This window comes from Haliaeetus albicilla, chromosome 6, assembly GCF_947461875.1.
Source record: "Haliaeetus albicilla chromosome 6, bHalAlb1.1, whole genome shotgun sequence".
In the NCBI taxonomy this organism is placed as follows: domain Eukaryota; kingdom Metazoa; phylum Chordata; class Aves; order Accipitriformes; family Accipitridae; genus Haliaeetus; species Haliaeetus albicilla.
The window spans coordinates 47469916-47488398 of NC_091488.1; the positions used below are offsets into that span (position 1 = coordinate 47469916).

The 18483-nt window shown below is 41.0% G+C and overlaps 1 protein-coding gene across 10 annotated transcripts in view; it reads left to right on the top strand.

Annotated features, from left to right (window-relative positions):
- KEL (Kell metallo-endopeptidase (Kell blood group)) overlaps positions 1-18483 on the top strand; it is a 42118-nt gene that overhangs the window by 17079 nt on the left and 6556 nt on the right. For 6 of the 10 annotated variants that reach the window (XM_069786081.1, XM_069786076.1, XM_069786078.1 and 3 more), the window contains 16 exons: positions 2220-2361; positions 3790-3993; positions 4587-4711; positions 5657-5803; positions 6956-7018; positions 7996-8184; positions 8583-8728; positions 10014-10137; positions 10652-10762; positions 11796-11894; positions 12362-12439; positions 12884-12987; positions 13945-14055; positions 16188-16255; positions 16495-16652; positions 17505-18412. In XM_069786081.1, the coding sequence (XP_069642182.1) occupies positions 2346-2361; positions 3790-3993; positions 4587-4711; positions 5657-5803; positions 6956-7018; positions 7996-8184; positions 8583-8728; positions 10014-10137; positions 10652-10762; positions 11796-11894; positions 12362-12439; positions 12884-12987; positions 13945-14055; positions 16188-16255; positions 16495-16652; positions 17505-17840 (2079 nt within the window). In that variant the 5' untranslated portion in view covers positions 2220-2345 and the 3' untranslated portion in view covers positions 17841-18412. Of the gene's footprint in view, positions 1-2219; positions 2362-3789; positions 3994-4586; positions 4712-5656; positions 5804-6955; positions 7019-7995; positions 8185-8582; positions 8729-10013; positions 10138-10651; positions 10763-11795; positions 11895-12361; positions 12440-12883; positions 12988-13944; positions 14056-16187; positions 16256-16494; positions 16653-17504; positions 18413-18483 lie in introns of those variants that run through there. The other 4 variants (XM_069786079.1, XM_069786085.1, XM_069786084.1 and 1 more) reach the window with 4 other exon arrangements.

The following is an 18483-nucleotide window of genomic DNA, read 5'->3' on the forward strand; positions in this document are numbered from 1 at the left end:
CATTTAGTACTTGAAAGAGAGAAACGGATGTCCTCTGATAACATGAGCCCAAAGAATTGCAAAATTATTTCATAGCAGGAATAGGTCAAATTTTCAATGTGAAAAACAAGAGGTCTATTGCGACAGAGAAGTCAGGAGCATTGTGAATGTAAATCATTCACTCTCTCCTAAAAGGTGAGAGATGAGGGCTTGCAAGTTGAAGAGTACTTGTTCTTCTTCCTTTTCAGCCAAGCAGATTTTCTTTCGCTCACTTCCCTGCCATAATGTTAGGTCATGACACTTACTCTCTGCCTGAGGAGTAAAAGCTAAAGTGTTTTGCTACAGGGGCACATGAAAGGAATTTGGATTTCCTCCTTTGTATTTTCTACAATGTACTTCGCCAGTATGATCATGTTCTGTATCTAGCACCTTTTAACACCTGGATTCACTTGTATGTACTTGCTCTCCATTTAGTTATTCTGTATCCTGTCTAAAGAAGTTGTCAGGAGAATAGGATGTTAAAGGGAGAAAAGCACTTAGGTATTTAACTCTTGTTAGCAGTTTCCATGAGCCAAGTAAGCTGACGTAGGCTTTTAAGAGGCTTCTGTTCATGGTTGAATAAAATGCACGTTTGAAAGATATAAAATGATGAGGTCTGTTTTTCTATGTTTTTTGTTCTGTTAATGTTTTTGTACAGGAATTTTACACAGTATATTAGGCAAGATGATTACAGCAGACATTCATTTCCTTAGCCTTTCCTCAGGTGAAGGGGTATATGCTGTGAGGTACTTAATTCTTGTAGGATTTTGCTTCATTTCTTCTTGTGTTTTTTGTAAAGATCTATGTTTTCTGGTTTTGTGGCAAAGAAGATAGATACTGAGCATGGTGACAAATGCAGTTTAGCTGCTGCATGTGAGGGAGCAGCAAGGGCAGACAAGGAAATACAATCTAGAACCTGAGAGTCATGACAAGACAGGCAGGACTTTACCAGCAAGGGGTGCACCCCCACAGTATGGGAATGAGAGGGGGGTAAGGCAGGTCTGGTGACAGTAGCCAGGGTCAACCAAGAGTGTAGATTGCCAGGTAAGTCTGTTGTGAGGAGGCAGGTCCAAGGTCAAACCTGCAGAATCAAGACTGTAGGTTAAGGTCAGGATCCAGATCAATGGGGCACACAGCCAGCCATAAGCATGGCTGCTGCTGCAGCATAGCTCAGATGGAGATCACACATGAGAGCTGAAAAAAGCAGCTCCCAAGTGAAGAAGTGGGCACCTCCACTGAGGCTGCTTCTAGCTTTTTCTCAAAGTGCGCCAAGGCCTGTCAAGGTTTCTCAAACAGATTTCTTTTATCAGAGAACCAGGCTTGAGCACAGGGACCTAAACTTGACGCTGTGAGGACGGTACAGTAATCTGCTGTTCTCCAGTCTTACATGCATCAAAGTAGGTAGAAGCAGTGGACACACAGAGTAAATGTCATTTTATCTAACTTTACACAGGTAGATGTTAGGTGTGTATCCTAACATAGTTATCTAGCTTCCTTTGCAGTCAATGGAGAAAAAGAGGTAAATCTGGAGGATGCTTCAGCTCATCCTAAGACAGATGTCTAAAACAGAAGCTGTACTCATAAGGTGCCTAGCCTTCTCCACTGACTAAAAAAACACACCTAGATTATGAACACAAATTTAAGTGAGATAAAATCTGTCTGTATATCTGTGACTTACGGCTTACTGCAGTTTTTAGAATAGGGCAAATCTTTTCTCCCACTTGAACTGGACTAGAAGGCTTAGGATGCAGCAGTTATTTCTTGAGGAGAGATCTGAAATTAGTGCTCAGATTGCCAGACTGTAACAGAATAAAGAACCACCAGTCCTAGCCATCCTGTTATTAGCTTTATGGGCTCAAAAAGGCTTTGATATCTTCAGGAGGTATATGCAAGGTGATTCCATAAACCAGAAGGAACTACGGACAGACAGGTCTCCTCATGGCAAGCTGGCTTTTTGATGCATAATTCATAAGACTGTGCAATAGCTGTAGCTGGAAAAGACAAGGAAACGAAGGAGGTGAGAAAGCCCCCGGGAGTACAGTCACCTAGATGACCTGGACGACTATTGGTATCCTGGCACTAGTCCTGTGAGTGATTTTCTAGTAGATTAGGTGGAAGAGGAAGTATATTACCAGTGCTAACTTTAATATGAATTTTTCTTTCTTCATTTTTTCTCTTTTGTCTCATTTTTCTCTCTTCAGACCTGTGACCAGGAGCAGAGAGCAGGTGCAAAGAAGGAACGATGCCTTCAGGGGAAAAGCCTACTTCTGTGTACACTTCTTCTCAGTACTCTCCTTGGCTTTACACTGCTTATCACCTACATCGTGATGACTTGTGGTCTAGGTATAACATGGGATATCCTTTTCCCTGCTTCTTCCTCCACCCCATTTGTAAGACACCTTTCTCTCCTATCTGCCTCCATTGTGTATTAGGCTTAGCATCTGTGTGAAGAATCAGACTTTCAGAATCTCAAAGAATCTTAACACCAGTTGTAAAAAAGGTACACTGTTCTGCCTCTTCCTTGGATCATATTGGGCAAGATCCCCACACCTGTCCTCCTTCACTGCTTGCCATTAATATGCCTGGGCCCAGTTTTGAGGGAGAGCATCATTATATTGTCTTGCATCTCATCATCGTGTCTTGCTCTGCCTGTAGTCAGCTCCACGAAACTGGACTGAACCTGAGATTTGGAGCTCCTCCTCCACCTTTCCATCTCTGACTTAATAAGTGTAGTCCTAGTTTTCTAGCACAGACCAGTGCAGTCATAGTGTAGAAAGAAAAGTCATAGTCTCTTGCTAATGGGGGAGCTGTGAGCATAAACCAGAAATGTTAATTTGCCTTTCAGATGCTAAACAACTATCTGCAGAAAGGTCCATGTGAATGTTTATGCATATAGAATGCACAGTACTGAAGGTGCATTTATATTGGCGGATACAGACATTCCCTGCTCCAAAATAAACAGTATTGACTCTTTACCTAGCATTTTTCTTTAGCCACTATTGTGTGTTGGAGAGACCAAGGAAAAACTGTTAGTTTAGATCTTGTCTATTTTACACTCTGCCTACCTCCTCCCATGTTAACTGTTGAAACCATAGTATGGAAAGTCTTACTTTGATTTTCAAGTGGCTTATTTCAGTAAATAATTGATCTGATCTGATGTTGATACGAGATACCGAACCAAAATGAGAACACATACCCAGTGATTCACAGCAGTTTAGATAAAGGGAGTTTTAGATCAAAGCAAGATGTACTAGAAAGTGTCCTGTTTTAACAAATGGCATTGCTGAGAAATGTTTCCCATGCTTGAACATCTCCCTCCACATTTTAAACTTACCTCCTTACTTTCTCTGTGCTATGTCCTTCTTTTGCTTCATGTGTTGACACCATCAGTTGCTTCTTGTTTATCATTTGGCCGAATTTGGCTGATTCAGAGAAAATACACTGAGAAGGCAGAGTAATCCAAGCTGTGACTGTCTAGGTACTATGAACAGAGGACACCACCTCTGGACATATTACCTGTCCTTTATTTAAAGAATCTCCCTTATAAAGTGCAAAGGCAATCTTCCTGTGAAGTGAAAGACAGAACACACTTTGTTCCATATTCAGCAAAAACTTAAAGGGAATTCAACAATCTGCATGCAAAGGAGTTTGTACCAAAAATAAATCTTTTGGGGGAAATGTCCCACAGATAACTTCTAATTTTTTTTGTTTGGAGTTGTTCTCACTCTCCACTGTCACTGCTCAGTTCTCTCCCATTTACTTCCTGCCCAGGATCCTGTGATGCCGAGCTGGGTCTTAAACTGTTGGCCAGACTCCTGAATTCTAGGAATGACACTGTAGACCCCTGTGAGGATTTCTACAAATATGCCTGTGGCAGCTGGGAAGGCAAACACTCAAGCAGAACCACAGAAGAATCACTAAATGTATTTGATGTGTTGTTGGAAGAAAACCAGTTGATCCTGAAAAGGCTTTTAGGTAGGGACAGATGATTGGTGTGTTACCTTCAGCATCTTCCTCAGCCAGAGCTGAGAGTACTAATAACTGAGAGCACAATCATTCCTAACAGGGACTGAGTCCAGTCTCTTTGTTCTTCTATCATTACAGGTACAGATTTATTCTTGAGCATGTCATATTACAATAGCTGCATTTTAAACATTTTAGTTCCCCTGGCCAAGTGTAACAGATGAAAGTAACACTTTAAAATTCTGACAGCAACCCAAATAATTTTCCTGTTGCCTTGTAAAAGTAGACCGTTTTTGCTGTGTTTGTCCGGATGTGCACTCTGGTCATGTGTCCTGACTCCACCTGGGACTGAAGCCTGGGTACACACCACCTTCCTTTTGTGCTCCTGTTTCCATGCAAAGAAACTCACATATTTGGCCTCAGGAAGAGTCATAGCAGAAGAAGGTCTCTTGCTTTGAGTGACCATGAGAAGTGTGAATGTATTTACTGTTCTGAATCAAAGTGCAGTGTAATGGTTTCTTACAACCTTTCTCTGCCTCAATAATGCCCCAACTTTTTTTTTTTTACCACTTTGGTAGTTCTTAATCTATTTTTTTTTTCCTCAGAGGGCCCACAGTTTGGGATAAGAGGCTCAGCTAAAGAGAAAGCAATCCAGTTCTATCGCTCCTGCATGGATACCCAAAGGATAGAATCCCAGGGAGCTCAACCATTGAAGGACCTCCTAAATCAGGTGAGTGTTCGTCCTATTTCCTCTCCCTGCAGAAGATAATTCCTGAAGGAAAAAGGAAAGTGTGAAGTTAGGGTCATATGGTCCTACATGATGGAATTTTGCCAGCATCTGGTCATGAAATAAGCTCATGGTTCACAGCACAACTTCTAAGTGATAAATCTTCTAGCTTTAAATGCTGTTTCAAGATTTGATTTTCTGACATCAGGTACCTGAATCTTTCCTCATGACCTTACATATTAATTTAGGACTCTACAACAACCAAGACTGCAAAGAGGGATCACTTCTAATCTCAGAAGTTCAGTTCAATAGGATCCAACTTACAGATCAGGGAACATGTTGCAAAATGGATGAAATTTTTTTGTCTAAGATCTGATGGCCATCCACTACTTCAGGCTTTACGGGAGCTTGTTTAAAGAGTAAAATGCTTCTCTTTCCATTCTGGGAGACTCCTCTCAGTGCCAGGGAGAGTTGTACATCTTCCTGCTAGCAAAGGGCATTTATGCCCTGTCTCCAAGGAGGATGCAGAACCTTCCAGCAGAAGAAACAGTGACTGCAGGCCTACCTGTGAATCTGCTTGTCAGGGAGGTGGGACCTGTAATCCCTGATTCCTGGTTGCCCTTTGGATGGCTTTTGAAAAATGAGACCTCTTTCCTTTCTCCTTCTTCTGCTTTTTTCATGTACACCTTGTTCTGTTGATAATTATCATTCCTTTTTCCTCTTTCATTTTGCAGTTCATTGCTTTGCTTAAGTGAAAGTAACAGGTCATTTTAAAGCCAACAGGGTATGTAGAAATCTTCATGAGTTTCCTCTGTTACTATTATTTGCTTTGTTGCTTCTCGGTTGTCATAATGACTAAGCTCATAGGAGTGAAAAAAAGATTTTGTAAATATGGATCAAACAAGTCTTTTTCTCACCTGCTGTCATGCTGTCTCTCTCCCTCTCTAGATCGGTGGATGGAATATCACAGGCATGGGGAAAGCAAAAGATTTTAATGAAACTCTTCAGACTCTTATGGGCAGATACAGCACCTTTCCCTTTTTCAGAGTCCATGTGGGACCTAGTCCTTTTGACCTCAAGACCAATATTATTCAGGTGGGTGGACTAAAGAAAGAAAATTATCAGGAAGCACTGGGAATAAAGAGTCAGTTACACAGCCCATGAGACCCAGGCTTGCTCAAGTTAAGCCTATGTTCTTCTCTGAAGAAAGTTTTCCTGAATTTCAGCAACCTTCTTGATTTTATTACATAAAAAGCACTGATTTCTGGAAAATGAGCAGATGAGGAAGAATAAATCGCTTACTTTCTCTCATCTCTTCTGCCTGACAGTGTAGATTGTACTTTGTCATGGAAGGGTTTGGTTCTTCTTACGTTCACGGGTATGACTAGTATAATAAATTATGGACTCTAAGTGCTATGTGTCTAATACACATAGCGTAATATGAATTTTGCAGCTCACTGTTGGGGTTTAAACCTGGTAGGCAGCTAAGCACCACAGAGCCGCTCATTCACTTCCCCAACCAGTGGGATGGGGTTAAAAGTCAGAAGGGTAAAAGTGTGAAAACTCATGGGTTGAGAAAAAGACACTTCAATAATTAAAAAAAAAGAAAGAAAGAAAATAAAGAAGTGATGCAAAAAACCTCTAGTTGCTCATTACCAACCGATCACTGCCCAGCCAGTTCCCAAGCAATGGCAGCCCTGGCCAACCTCCTTCACCCCCACTTTTATTGTTGAGTACGATGTCATATGGTCTGGAATATCCCTTGGGTCAGTTGGGGTCAGCTGTCCCAGCTGTGTCCCCTCTTAGCTTCTCGTGCACCCCAGCATCCTCGCTGGTGGGGTAGGGTGAGAAGCAGAAAAGGCCTTGACACTGTAAAAGCTCAGCAGTAACTAAAACATCCCTGAATTCTCAACACTGTTTTCATTACACATCCAAAACACAGCCCCATTCTAGCTACTATGAAGAAATTTAACTATCCCAGCCAAAACCAGTGCACCATGTAGAAACATTTAACAATGTGGTTTACATTTGAATATCAGGTACTGCAGATTTGTAATGAGCTTTTAATGAGCTGCAGAATATGATAAATCCACAAAAAATAATTAGCAAACATTTTCCAAAAGTAAAAGCAATTTATTGACATTTCAAATTCTGTGACATAGAAATTAACAAAGCCCATTGAGCATATCCTCACATTCCAGTGTTTCTGGAAATATCAAGATGTTTTTTCTTTACTCCTTTTTGCAGATTGACCATCCTGAGTTTGAGATGCCACCTGAGAGTAAATTCAAAAAGAAAAATTATCTTGAGGTAACATATCAGAGGCTGAAGAAAGGTAAAAATAGCTATTTGGTGTAGGGATCTCATTGAATTGCCTCCTGGTTCAGAGTGGTCTGTTTCCATGGGTTACGGTCAGTGACCTTTGAAAATGTCTCCAGAAGGAATTCTTTACAAAAATCTCCACTTTTCCAGAAAGATAGTTTGTAAAATGTAACCCATTTTTAAATGCCAGGTTTAAAACTTCTAGTGCAGAAACAGAATGTTATAGTTTTAATTTGTATTTAATAAGTAATATGAACCTGGGCTTCCCTCTAGGTTTCACCTTGAATGAATGTTTAAAAAAAATGTTCTTCTCTAAATTAAGGCTTTACAACTTAAAATCTGTGTATTGGGGGAGGGGTAGCTAGCATTTCAAAAGTTATTTTAAAATGTTTTAACCTAAGCTGGGGAAACAAGCTCTTTGACCTTGGGAGTTATTACAACAAAGTTAATTTCATCACAGCTCTGTCATTTTTCTGAACTTATAAAAACTGAGTTGATTTCAGTTTCTCAGTCTGACTCTTTCAGAGGAGTCCTCAAAAAAATGAGCCTGTGTACTCATCACAAGTGTTCCTTTGATAGGAACATAGCAGCAAGAAGCTGGCATTTTCTCTCCCATCAGAAATCCTGGCTCATTATATCACTACATCTCTCTCCTTTGACTCCAGAGATGGCCGGCCTACATCTCTAAAATTATTCCAGTATTTAATGTAATTGTAAGCTGGGACAAAAATAACCTTTGGGGAATTCAGTGTTCTTCACTGAAAGAGCAGCTGTACTTGGCAAACTGTATTCCACATGAATAATTACCTAAGGATGTTGCAGTGAAGAAGACAGTTTTAGGGATGTGGCTGCAGTGGTTTTGAAAGATTGAAGCTTATATGGTCAAGATGGATGGATGGATGGATGGATGGGGTGACTAATTTTCAGTCATGTTTCTCCCACTGGTCATATGCTCTGTATTGCAGGTTCTCCGTGTGTATCTCTCATATTTGAAGAAACTGGGGAGCCTACTTGGAGGGCCACAGGATGGTCCCCCTGATTCCTTTTCCCTTACTTTGTCCTTCATCTCTAACCTCCAGCGAGTTGTCACCCCACTGCAGGAAAGACAGCAGAGGGGGATGCTGTTCTTTCGCACTACCATTAGGGAGCTACAGGTATCTATTCCTTAGAACCTGAGCGACACAATTTCATGTTACATTCACATTCTGAAGATCTGGATCAAAAGAGATGTGAGACACTCTGTTTAGATGCCACTCCCTTGCAACTTACACTTGAAGTCTGTTGAGCTTTAAATAACCTATTAACTTAACGTCTTTTATTGACAGCAGATGGATTTTTCAGGCCCAAAACTCTCTCCCATCCCTGGTGCTAATTCAATTAAAAAAAGTCAATTCTCCTTTTCTACTATAATCAATACCCACATCATAAAAACAGTTTAACTTGTTGAAAGCATCTCTTGACAGTATCAGAGAGACTATCCCAGTTGCCGTATTATTTCCTGTCAGTCAATTTAGATTCATAGTTCAGCATGTAAGCTTTGTTTTACTTCTAGGAAAAGGCACCTGCTATTGACTGGCTATCATGTCTCCAGGCTGTCTTCCATCCTATGCCACTGAACCTCTCTCAGCCGATTGCAGTGCATGACATGGATTACTTAAGAGGCTTGTCACAGCTCATCGAACAATGGCACAAGGAAAGGTAGGAGTCAATATCTATGGTTATAGTTGTTCATGCCTCGAGAAGTATTAACTTCAGATACCATAAATCACAGAGGTCTCTGTTAGAGGCTGCTGAATCTAGTAGCCTAACAATTGCAAGGCTGCTGGGGCTCTACATCCACAGGTTTAGCCAGTACTAATGCTTAGCGTATATTCCCAATAGGCTTGCACATGCAAACACCATATATGTACACACATATAAATATATATAGATACATGCATCACACAGATCAATAAAGATGGAACACAGTGCCTTTACTGGCACCCACCCACCCATAGCACTCATACAAACATGAACAGCTCAGCCTGATCCTATTGCTCCTCTCCAGCTGATCACGATTGGTCTATATTAGTGAAATATGTATACGTACACACACAATATGGATCACTCCAATAGCTGGTCTTAGATATTCAGTCTGTCCAGAAGCTGGCCCCAGGTCCCCCGGTGTCTACAGCTGCTGGCATCTGGATATATAAGCCCCTAAGTCTTGCAGCCCTACTTTGGTTGCTGGTACTCTGGTCTCTTCCTGTTACATGCACACATACACAAGCAGATCTCTCCAGTAGCTGGTCCAAACCTCTAGACTCTCCAATAGCCAACTCTCAGACACCTGCTCTCTCCAGCAGCTAGCTTGGACCAAAGTCCCTCCAGTAGGCAACTCTCGGACTCCTTGTCTCTCCAGTATCCAGTCCCATCCCCATACACAGAGAGCAGAATGTTATTTAAGAATAGCATTTGATAAGATAGGACAGATTCTGGTGACCATGTGCAGGGCTGAATCAGACAGATGTCCTGGCGGGCCACAAGTTTATGCTCAACCATTCCCTCTTACCACCTTTCCTCTCCATTTTCCCATGCATGTTCCCCCCAATCCACCATGATCCTTCCCTTTCCCTGCCTTTGGTCCTTCCCATAAACATTCCATAATAAATCTCACAGAATCCCACAGACCCCTCAAAATATTCTATAATAAGTTTCACCCAGTCCTAAAAATGCTCTTTCTCCTGCTTCCCATAAAGAATCCTGTGCCCCAGCAGGTTACCCCTTGAGTCTTCATGGTGTTCTGGGGAGAGAGTTTCTTCGGTTGAGTCATGTCAAATCATCCTCCTTTGATAGCCCCAGGTGTAGCCCATTCAAGTACTTTGTTATTGTTCAGGTTACTAGGGTTCTTCTGCCTCAAATTATTCCTGACACTTGCCACGCCTCTGTGTTTATAGTGACTAGCCTTCAATCTTCAGTCTTTTTAAATGTCATTTTCCTACAGGGTCCTTCACATTTATATGATTGTTTGTCTGGTTGGGAATCTCTCCCCAGCCCTTGACAGTCAATTCCAAGATGCACGCCTGGAGCTATCTAAGATTCTTTATGGAAAACTGGGATCTAGAATGGTGAGTTAGCCTTTAACCACCTTCTTCAGCCTGACCAGCAGCTGAACACCCTAGCTGATCACCTTCTAGATGTTCTCTTGATGTCTTGTCTGGATGGATTTCTTAAATTTAGGAAGGGAAACTAGTCTCACTAGGCCATTAAATGCTTCCTTTTTCTCTAAGAAATGCGGGAGTAGACATGACACCCAAAACTTTAGAGAGCTAAGTGCACTGTATCACAGGGTGGGGAACAATATATAGATGGTCACCTTTCTTCTATGTATTTGTCTCAGCTGGCATATGAATCTTCATCTTGTATGAAAGTAAGTGGAGTAAATAATCAGGACATTAATGCTTTACTTGATTAAAGTTTTCTGAACTAGCTTAAACGGAACTACATTACTTACCATTCACTACTGGCATATTTAGATAGCAGCGTATATGCTACTGACTGCACGTTTACATATCTTTTTACTGTCTTCTATCTCTTTGTCCTCACTCTTATGTGTCTCTATTTCTTTCTCTGTTCTTACAGATCGCAGCTGAACGCTGGAGGAAGTGCTTGACTGATACCACTTCTTTCTTTGAGCCAGTTCTAGGGCAGATGATTGTGCAAGAAATTTTCCCTCAGCAGAGCAAGAAACTTGTAGGTATTCATCCTCTTAACCCCCAAGCAGAGCTCAGCTTCATCTTTCTTTTTTTGACATGCCAACTTAAGACCACATCAAGGCAGCAAAATCATGTGTAGATTTTATAACTTTTTACCTGTTCCTATACTTATGCACTTCCCCTCCTTTTGGGGGAATGAAAGATGTCAGAACAAGACATGGCTGTCATTGCTAGAATAATCAATGCTAAAATACCAGTTATTATCTTTATCTCAACTGTTAGCAAAGTCATGCGTGCAGCACCAATACCTATGACAGCCCTACAAATGCATGCAATCTCACTGTGCTTCCTGGAATGACAGTTAGTATTAACAGTATTCATCACCAGTCTGACATATTTAAATAAGATTTTCAATTGCAAAGCCATTAAGCCATCATATGGCCAGCTGTACGGAAAAAAAATCAATGCCAAAACATTCTGAGTAAACGGAACACCTTTTTTTTCCTTTGATGATCAGAGTTCCTTTTTCTTTTGAGGGAAGTTAGTGTAGGCCCCAGGTTTTATAAGGAGTTTGCAGTGTATAAAGTGACAAGAGTAAATAAGTTAATGGGAAAACTAAGACTACGTGTAGTGAAGCACAAAGCTGAATGAACAAAACATAATTTTGTGAAGGAGAGACTCAGATTGCCATAACTTTGAAAAGGGAGACACCACCATGAAATACTTGTGGATACTGAATTTTGATTTCACTCAAGAAGTGGGACAATCATTTGGTCCACTCTTATCCCAACAGGGATTGAATGAAAAAGAATTGTCTCCCTCTTAGTTACCATGAGAGGCAAGATGAAAAGGTGTGTGGGAGAGAATGATGAGCCCTGTGAGGAACCACTGGACGCCAAATAACTTAAGCCTAAACCATTGTAGAAACTGAAATCTCTTCTTTCATCACAAGAAGAGGAATTTTCCCCCAGTTATTCTGTGGCTGAATTGCGGGAACATGGGAAGATGGTAGCTAAGCCTGAACAATGTCTTTCTGCAGTTCTGACCGTGCCTTCTTTAATCCATTGCAGGCTGAGCAGATGTTCTCTGAGATCCAAGATGCCCTCTATGGCCAACTGGATCAGTTGGAGTGGATGGATGAACAGACCCGCCAAGAGGCTAAAGTCTTGGTGTGTGCAGAAGGCAGAAGTTACTGAGGCCTTCCTTTCACTGAAGCTTTTGGGTGGTTTTATAAGTGCCATCACGCCATGTGATCGTACACTGATGTGTAGGCAAAGAGAGGCTCAGTGTTTGTTTGTCCATACCCTGAATTACTCTGATACTCTGAATTAATTGTATTGAGATACAATTCAGTTTTATACACCTAAACAGGTTAAAAACTATAAAGCTGAATGCCAGAAAACAATGCTATAAAGAAAAAGAAGAGTAGAACAGCATTAGGCCTCAGGTCATTGAGTTAAGAAACCAGAGTAGCAAGAGAAGATGTCTTGTTGAAACAGAGTAGCTGTTATTTTGAAGGGCTGATTCACAGATCGTATTTAGGTTGTTTAAAAATAGAGTTTAAAAAGGACTTCTAGAATGTAAAGCCTCCTGTTGGTCACGTATCTTTCTGTTTGTTTGTTTATTACGATTTTAGGTTTCCAGACTACAAGTGGAGATTGGCTATCCAGCTCACATACTCCAAACTGCCAAAGTGAACCTGGAATACCAGAATGTGAGCTATATAATGTAAACATGCCTGCCTCATTATTGGCAGTTTACCTGTACCAACTGCTATCTTGTCCACTGCTAAAAAAGGCTATGGCCTCTGGAACAATGCACATTTCTTACCGTTCATTTTCTAAGAACATATCGGCCCAGAGAACCTTTATCTGTTGCTTCTGTGTTGTTGCCTATGCTGTCTCTTACTTAGAGTGGCTGGCCTGAGAGAGATTGATTGTGACCTGCTCGTATGTTCTGTTTGGCCTGAAGATAACATTCCTGTCATATCTTAAATTGAAGGTCTTCAGAACTGGGAGAGAAAAAAACACAAGTATTCCATTGGTTTGTCTTTTGATGAATCCTTTTTTGACCTGTAGGACTTTTCTCTTTCTCATACTGTCCAATTCATTCCTTGTTCATGCCTTACGACACTCACATTACCTGTCTCTTCCCTCAGCTGGAGATAAGTGAAGACAGCTTTTTCCTCAATGTGGTGGCTTGCTTGAAATTACTAAGGCAAAATTCCTACTTGAAACTCCTTCAGCATCACTCACAGGACAAGTAAGTGTCAGATACTGATATAAAAAATGTAACAGTCTCACACACTCGTGGACTGAGGTTGGAAGGGACCTGTGGACATCACCTAGTCCAACCCTCCTGCTCAAAGCGGGATCAGCTAGAGCAGGTCACTCAGGACTGTGTCCAATTGTGCATCTATATCTCTTTTTTAATGGGGAAGGAGGGGGAGGGCAGGTGTGGGGCTGGGGCAGAACTGGACACATTACTTCCAGATGTGGTTACTCCAGTCCTGAATAGAGGGGCATGATCACCTCTCTTGACCTGCCAGCAACGCTTCTCCTAATGCAAGACAAGATGCTGTTGTCCGTCTTTGCCACAAGGCTGCATTGCTGCATCCTGCTTAAAAAAGCCTTTAATCTGGCAGCCTGTTTTATATTCAGCCTGAGCTCATGCTACCAAAAAACCCCACCATTGTGGATGGGCCCCAGACCCCTGAAAAAAGAACCTTTTTTGCCTGTGAACCCTTGAGTAAGGGGAATAGCTGGTTCTCCTGGACTTAGCAGCAAAGCAAGCAGCAAAGCAAACAGCAGAGCACTGTGATGACGTGAATGCTGGCAGGGTTACCTCAAAGGCAGGACATAGGATGCTTCAGAAGGCAGGCAGCATTGACAGGCATGCTTGGGACCTTAAACCACCTGAAGAGTATTCTGTGCAGGACTTCACAGGAGATTACTAATCCTGACTTAACTTGACAGAGAAGTTGTGAGGGTGAATCCCTTACTGTGTATGAAAGCTAAGCTACTAGCTCTGACCATCTGTAAAAAAGTGAAGGTTTATTTCAAACACCTTTAACTCTAGATAATGTGAATTTCATCATTTGCTGCTGCTGTATGAACAGTTGTACTGAGCAGACCATTTTTGCAAGCCCAGTGGAGGAAGGGAGCAAGGTATGAGATAAGGACTTCATACATTCTCTCATTTCTCTTTTTCTGCTTCTAGCTGGCATGTGTCCCCCTGGACTGTGCATTCATACTACTCAATAAGGCACCACATGGTGGTCTTTCCTGCTGGAATGTTCCGCAGCCCTTTTTTCCACATGGAGTTTCCCAGGTATGGAGGGGTTGCAAAGGTGGAAGCTGAATGTAGTCCCTTGGCTGCACCATGTTTCCAGGAAGAATCTTAACGGGTCTGTCTTTAACCTCTTTCTTACTACATCCCAGAAAGACACAGTAAAGGGGGAAAAAATAGCTTTTTCTAAAGCCAGATGGATACTGCCTTATGAATTCTGAAAGAGTGTGATCATTGACTCTGCTGGAGCAAAATCAGAATCTAGGTGAAACTAAGATAAGCCAAGTATATTAGTCCAGAGCAAAGAGGCAGAAGTCCCATGTAGGTTAACTGCAAAGAAGACATTGTGCCTTTGCCTCTCATTTTCTAGATTCCAAGAATTCCTGAAATCTAACCCATAGAAATCTAACCCATAGAAAATAGAAGCCTCACAGAGTGACATTTTGTCAGAAGTCTTTTTCAAATAGATTAAACACAGTTGTCTTCCTTTTTTAAAGAAACCTTCTCTAATAAGCAAATACATTTTTAATTCTGAGTCTTCCCCTGCAATGACATGTCCGTAGACCGTACTCTTACAGTTGGGTTCTTCCATTGTATGGAACAGATCTGCAATATTTTTCTGATATTAAAAGCACGTAGAACAGTTGACTATAAAAATACTAGTTTATGTCCTTTTTTGCATGATAATGGATAGATAATTCTCCTGATCCCATTGTACTGAAAGATAACCTCACACTATGCAAGAGGCTGAAGTTTGAAATAAACATGTCTCAGTTAAAAGTAATTATTTTCTCCATGGTCATCTTCTGCCACTAGTTGTATGACATCTTCTAGTGCTTGCAGTATTTAATGAATTCATTATACTATGAAGAACAGGACACCTCAAAAGAATAATAGAAAAAAATATTTTTTCCAGTGGTATCGACTGTCACTTACCATATTCTTCCTCTCTGAAAAAGTGTCTACAGCTTCTTATTCCTTTTGTGTTCAGTGTTAGTAAAATACATTTTTCTCACTGTCATCCCAGTTGACTAGACTGGTAAGTCAAACTTGATCAGCTTCTGGTGAGTTGGCACAATAGCATTTTCTCGGATGATTCTCCAAAGTTTAAACTTTACTGACAGAAGGCAATTCCGATGACTGTGAGGATAATTTTTAAAATGAGACATCAGCAAAGCAGTACAATTGTTATAGAATCACAGAATCATGGAATGGTTTGGGTTGGAAGGGACCTTTAAAGATATCTAGTCCAACCCCACTGCCATGGGCAGGGACATCTTTCACTAGATCAGGTTGCTGAAAGCCCCATCCAACCTGACCTTGAACACTTCCAATGATGGGGCATCCACAACTTTGCTGGGCAGCAACTATAAGATACCAGCTACAGAGCTTCTGAAAGAGCAGTTCTACGAGAAGATGCGTTGTTCTGTTCTTGTCACTTACTGCTGAGTTCCCAGTGATGTAATGATGATCTACTACAACCATTTCATGCTTCAGCAGTGTTAATCAGTGCATGTAAAGAATGAATGAGCCCATCATTTCGTATTATGGAAATGCATTTTGAGTGTACTCTTACTTGTGGGACTGTTTGTAAATTCATTGCATAGAATCATAGAAATTCTGATTGGAAAGAACTGCTGGAGGTCTCTAGTACAACCTCTTGCTTGTAGCGAGATTACCAATGCTAGACGCGAGTAACTGTAGTCAAACCTTTATGATTTTAATTTGCCTTGCCAGTTTTACATATCATTTTTCACTAGACAACTGTTGCAAGGTCACTTCTCCTACCATCCAGCTTTTGTATGATTACCATTGCAGTTACTGTTTGTGCAGCAGTTCAGCCAGTAGTGAGTAAATAAGGACATATCTCAACAACAATACATATCACTAGAATTAATAAAGGCAGAATCTCATTCACAGACTCTTCATTATTATGATGGCTTATTAGCTACAAGTACTTTAAGGCAAACCCATAGTACAATTTTAAGCATTGTTAGAGTAATTTACAGTTGTATTTGCATTTTTACAGAGTGTACCACATCTGAGAGATGTACTTCTCTGGCTCTCACAGTAGAATGCTCCTGAGCAGCTCACAGTTGTGCTCAGTGGCTATAAAGAATGTTCACCTGCTCTCTTTTTTTTTCAAAAGCATTCTTTTCATGTTTATTTTTCAGTGCTGTGAACTTTGGAGCCATTGGGGTCTTCATGGCGCATGAACTTCTTCATGCATTCTATGATTATGGTGGGTACCAGCTGTGGTGTCTTTGTTTACTCTTCTAGGTCCCCACTGGTACTTTCCCTCAGGGTATCTTAAATCCCGGTCCCTATATCAGTGTATACATATATTATTAGGGTAGATGAAGCTAAGGAAAACTCATTCCAGGCCATGCTGACTACTAAGAAGACTCAGTTATTAATGTGAGAAATACAGGTGAATGCCAGAAATACCTTTACTTTCTAGGATTTTTTTTTTTCCCACAGTGCTGCCTGGGGGTTGTCCTACATGCAACAGGAGTGCACTACAGAAATCTATAGACTGCTTGGTTGAACAGTATGAAAGCTATGGCTTTAAGGTCAACGGTACTTTTACACTGTTGGAGAATACAGCTGACACTGGAGGGCTCGCCATTGCTTACCAGGTATTGTAGTCTACTTACTTCTCTAATCTCATAGTTTCACCACACAACTCAACCGCCATGTTACAAGATTGCTCTGCTGCATCCCTCTACTACATGCTGCTCCAGTTCCAGATTTCTTGCACACCTCTGCCAGTGCAGCATGTGCCCTGCATGTCCTCTGCTATTCCAGATGTAGGTTCCTCAGAAAGCTTTGCTCATAACCTCACTACTTCCATGTAAGACGACTTCTTCCCTTCACCAGTTCTGGGGTGGGCCTTTCTTTACTTCCGCATTTACATCATGCATAAAAAAGCATGTTATTGTTTGTATGTTTATGTTATACCTGAGGAACTAAGCTGAGACATGGACCAGAATTCTGTGTGATGGTAAAATGACTCCATAATGATGTTTTCAGCAATACTTTAGTCTAGAGAGAATTTTTTATTTCCTCATGCAGTAGTTCAGCAGTTTAATTAATTACTGAGTGCAGGATGCTCTGAGATCTCTAGGTCTCAGATGGTGCATGAAGAACGTTGGGAGGTAGAAAGTCTTTTAATTTTTATTCAAATATTTGTGACTTTCTTTGAAAGTAATTTTCATTCTTTCATAGTGCAGTCACCACATCTTCTCTTACGATGATGTGAATGTGGTAGTGTCTGAAATGGGAAGCAAAGGAATTAGAGTGTTATTCTCCCGTCTTAAAGCTGTTAGGGGCATGGCCAGCAGCAGGGAGCCTCAGAGCGAGGAGAGAGAGATACAAACTTGCTAATTTATTAAATATATATGAGATTGATGTATTTTATTGACAGAAGACATAGTTTTGGGACACTATCTGTAGGGGAATTTACTATTACTAATCTTCTCTCTCCACAGGCCTATAAGAATTGGCTGAAAAAGCACAAAGAAGAGAAGGATTTTCCTAAGACTGGACTTTCACACGACCAGCTTTTCTACCTCAGTTTTGCTCATGTAATGAATTGTAGGCTACTCATGTGTCTCTCTCCATTGTCTTCCACATTATTACAGTTTTTCTTTCTCAGTATTCAATCACTTTTCCCCCTCTTCACAGAACTGGGAATGACCAATGTTTCTGGGAGGTCCAGAACCTTATTTAGAAAGCTAAAATTCACATACAGGGCCCCTAACCTGTTATGGATCTCAAAGCTAACAAAAGGCCTGTCTGCAAAAATATTTTTTACAAAGCTTTGAAATCTACCAAAATTAAGTTGTAGCAGACAAGTTGTGTCAGGGAAAGCATGCTTCATTGCCAGCTTCTGAGTACTTTTTTGCTGTTGTGAGAAATCTTACACATGGAAAGTGGAATTTTACTGGAAAAGGCATGTATCTCTCCATCCCTTCCTTCATCGACCTCTCTGTCATGTTGAATAACTAGATGTCATGTCATTCTGAGTGACTGACAGTGCAAAAAAGAGTTTAGAATGTTATTTAGAGATAAAGAACTAAAAGTACACGCATACATAGTTTGAGATTTCTGTGGGAACCTGGTTTAAGGATTTGTGCATTGTTGTGCATTGTTGTGCAGTTGAGTTCCTCATGATAGATCATTGGATTTCTGTGCTCAGAAAAGTCACACCCTTAGAAGTCACTGTAACTGTGCAAAGGGAAAAGTTTTGTGCATGTATTGACATTAGGTCAGAGCAGCATGTAGAAAAGCAGTTCTGAAATCACAGATTATTGGGTCTTGGTGGCAAGATTTGCATTTCAGAGGCTATCTGGCAGCTACTGCATCATTTGTCAATGAATAAAGACTGAAATCGGAAGAGTGAAGACTTGGATTGCCAGTTTAACACCAGTAAGGTCACATAACCTTCCCTCCAATCTCTTGAGCAGT